The 2038-nt window shown below is 31.6% G+C and overlaps 1 protein-coding gene across 1 annotated transcript in view; it reads right to left on the reverse strand.

Annotated features, from left to right (window-relative positions):
- The window catches only part of LOC107576197 (protein tyrosine phosphatase domain-containing protein 1-like), a 6768-nt gene extending 5612 nt beyond the window's left edge, over positions 1 to 1156 (reverse strand). Inside the window, exon 1 of the mRNA XM_016262430.1 lies at positions 1062 to 1156. Coding sequence (XP_016117916.1) covers positions 1062 to 1152 — 91 coding nt within the window. The 5' untranslated portion in view covers positions 1153 to 1156. The remainder of the gene's footprint in view (positions 1 to 1061) is intronic.
- Between the last annotated feature and the right edge of the window lie 882 nt (positions 1157 to 2038).

Here is a 2038-nt window from a genome sequence, read left to right on the forward strand (position 1 = left end):
AACTGAATACTACATAAAAGAAAAGTGGTTTCCTCATACGTTAATCGAATCAACATCTGAAGAGGCTTAGGAAAGTTTTTGTTACCATGGCTATTAGAGTGTCCCTTCTCACCTAGCCTACTTGAATTCAGAGGTAATTAAAAGGAGATACATTATCTCTGTACTTAGTGGGGCTAATTGATATGGAATGAGTCATTTCATATTGATTTGGAAAAAAGATTACAAAAGATTTTGAAATGTCTGCACAAGTCTAGATAAGTTAATGTGGTCATATTATAACCCATTATTACCCTTAAGGGAAAGATGAAAGTATGCAACAAAAAAAAATTATATATATATATATATATATATATATATGTATGTATGTATGTGTGTGTGTTTTGAAATAAATATGCTCACCAAGGCTGCATTAATTTAATTTAGAAAATACAGTAAAAACAGTAAAAACAGTAATGTTGTAAAAAATATTATTACATTTTAAAATACATTTTCATTTATTCCTCTGATGCCAAAGCTGAATTTTCAGAAGAAATTACTTCAGTTTTCAGTGTCACGTGATCCTTCAGAAATCATTCTAATGCTGATTCGGTGCTCAAGAAACATTTCTTATTACATTATAAATGTCTTTACAATAATATAATAGTATATTACTATTATAATATAATAGTCTAAACAAGCTCTAGTGTTCTAATGTTTCCTCTTTAAAATATCAATATATAATAAATAGAATTTTACAAAATCTTTCAAATTTAAAATGCTATTGTAGTTAATTACAATGCAAATATTTTCCTCGTGATCTTTCTTTTTTGTTTGTTTCCCAGTAAACCAGTAAAAATCTGAATTGGGATTTAGAAATGACACTATAACATAAATCAAATTTTACTTGTATAACTAATATCTAGGGCTCCAGTAATTTTACATAAACACACCTGTTGTTAACTATTTCTATGCATTCGGTCCATGCATATCAGAATCTCACCTTAAGTATTTTCAATTATAGACTGTGCATTACTCATTTAAAATATTCTCCAGCCATAGTTACAGAAATAGCAGTTTATTACCTGGCTCCATGCCAGTGCTGGACTCTCTGCTGTTAGCTGAACTGCCGGTGGAGTAGGGCAGGTCACTCAACAAACTGACACCTGCTGCCATGGCTGACACTGAAACAAGGGAGCAAACATGGTGTCAAAGACTCCTGGGAAAACACTGTGCAGTGTCACATGGTGAATCTACTGTCACTGAAGTGCCAAATATAATGAACAAGCTCTAGATAAGAACATATAAATAAAGAACTTTACACATTTAAAAGAGAGCTTGACTATGGAGGATACCAACAAACAAATAACAGATAAATCCTTATGCTGAAAAATAACACATAAACCCTTATGATTTTGTTTTCGATGCAGAAAAAACTCTAATCATCAGGAATTACAGGAATTAACCTTAAAAATGAATGAGAGAACTACATATTTCTGGTCTTAAGGAAAAGAGGGATTTTTAAGTGACACATTTTTTTGTAACCTACTCTATAGTAGTATGTACAGAGAAGCTATGGAAACTTCAATGTGTCGGTTAACCCTACACTCCACTGCATATCAAGTGTCAACAGTTGACCACTCACATTACCATTGTGACTGTAATAGCCATTACTTTAATCACAGGTCGGAGTGTCAATGACTGTAACCGTCCTGCTCTAAAACAGAGCTATTACTTCTGGATTTTCACATTACTACTTGTCAATATTTTGCTAATTATTTTGGTCTGACAAAGGTATAATACTACTGTACAAAATTTAGATTTTATTCCTAATCACACTTTCTAAATGTAGTACGAAAGCAATAAGAGAAGTTACATCCAATGAACTCGGCTCAGACCTACAGCCTGTTCTGACTTATTCAAATACTTGCAATAAATTTCTATAAACCTCAATTGAAAATTCCTCCTATAGCTCTAAATGCTACACTGGGGGAAAAAATAGTGTAAAACAGGGTACTATTTTAGTATTTTTATTCATAATTTTTTTTTTATATTGAGATAT

The sequence above is a fragment of the Sinocyclocheilus grahami genome, unplaced genomic scaffold, assembly GCF_001515645.1.
Source record: "Sinocyclocheilus grahami isolate Dianchi unplaced genomic scaffold, SAMN03320097.WGS_v1.1 scaffold3327.1, whole genome shotgun sequence".
Lineage (NCBI taxonomy): Eukaryota > Metazoa > Chordata > Actinopteri > Cypriniformes > Cyprinidae > Sinocyclocheilus > Sinocyclocheilus grahami.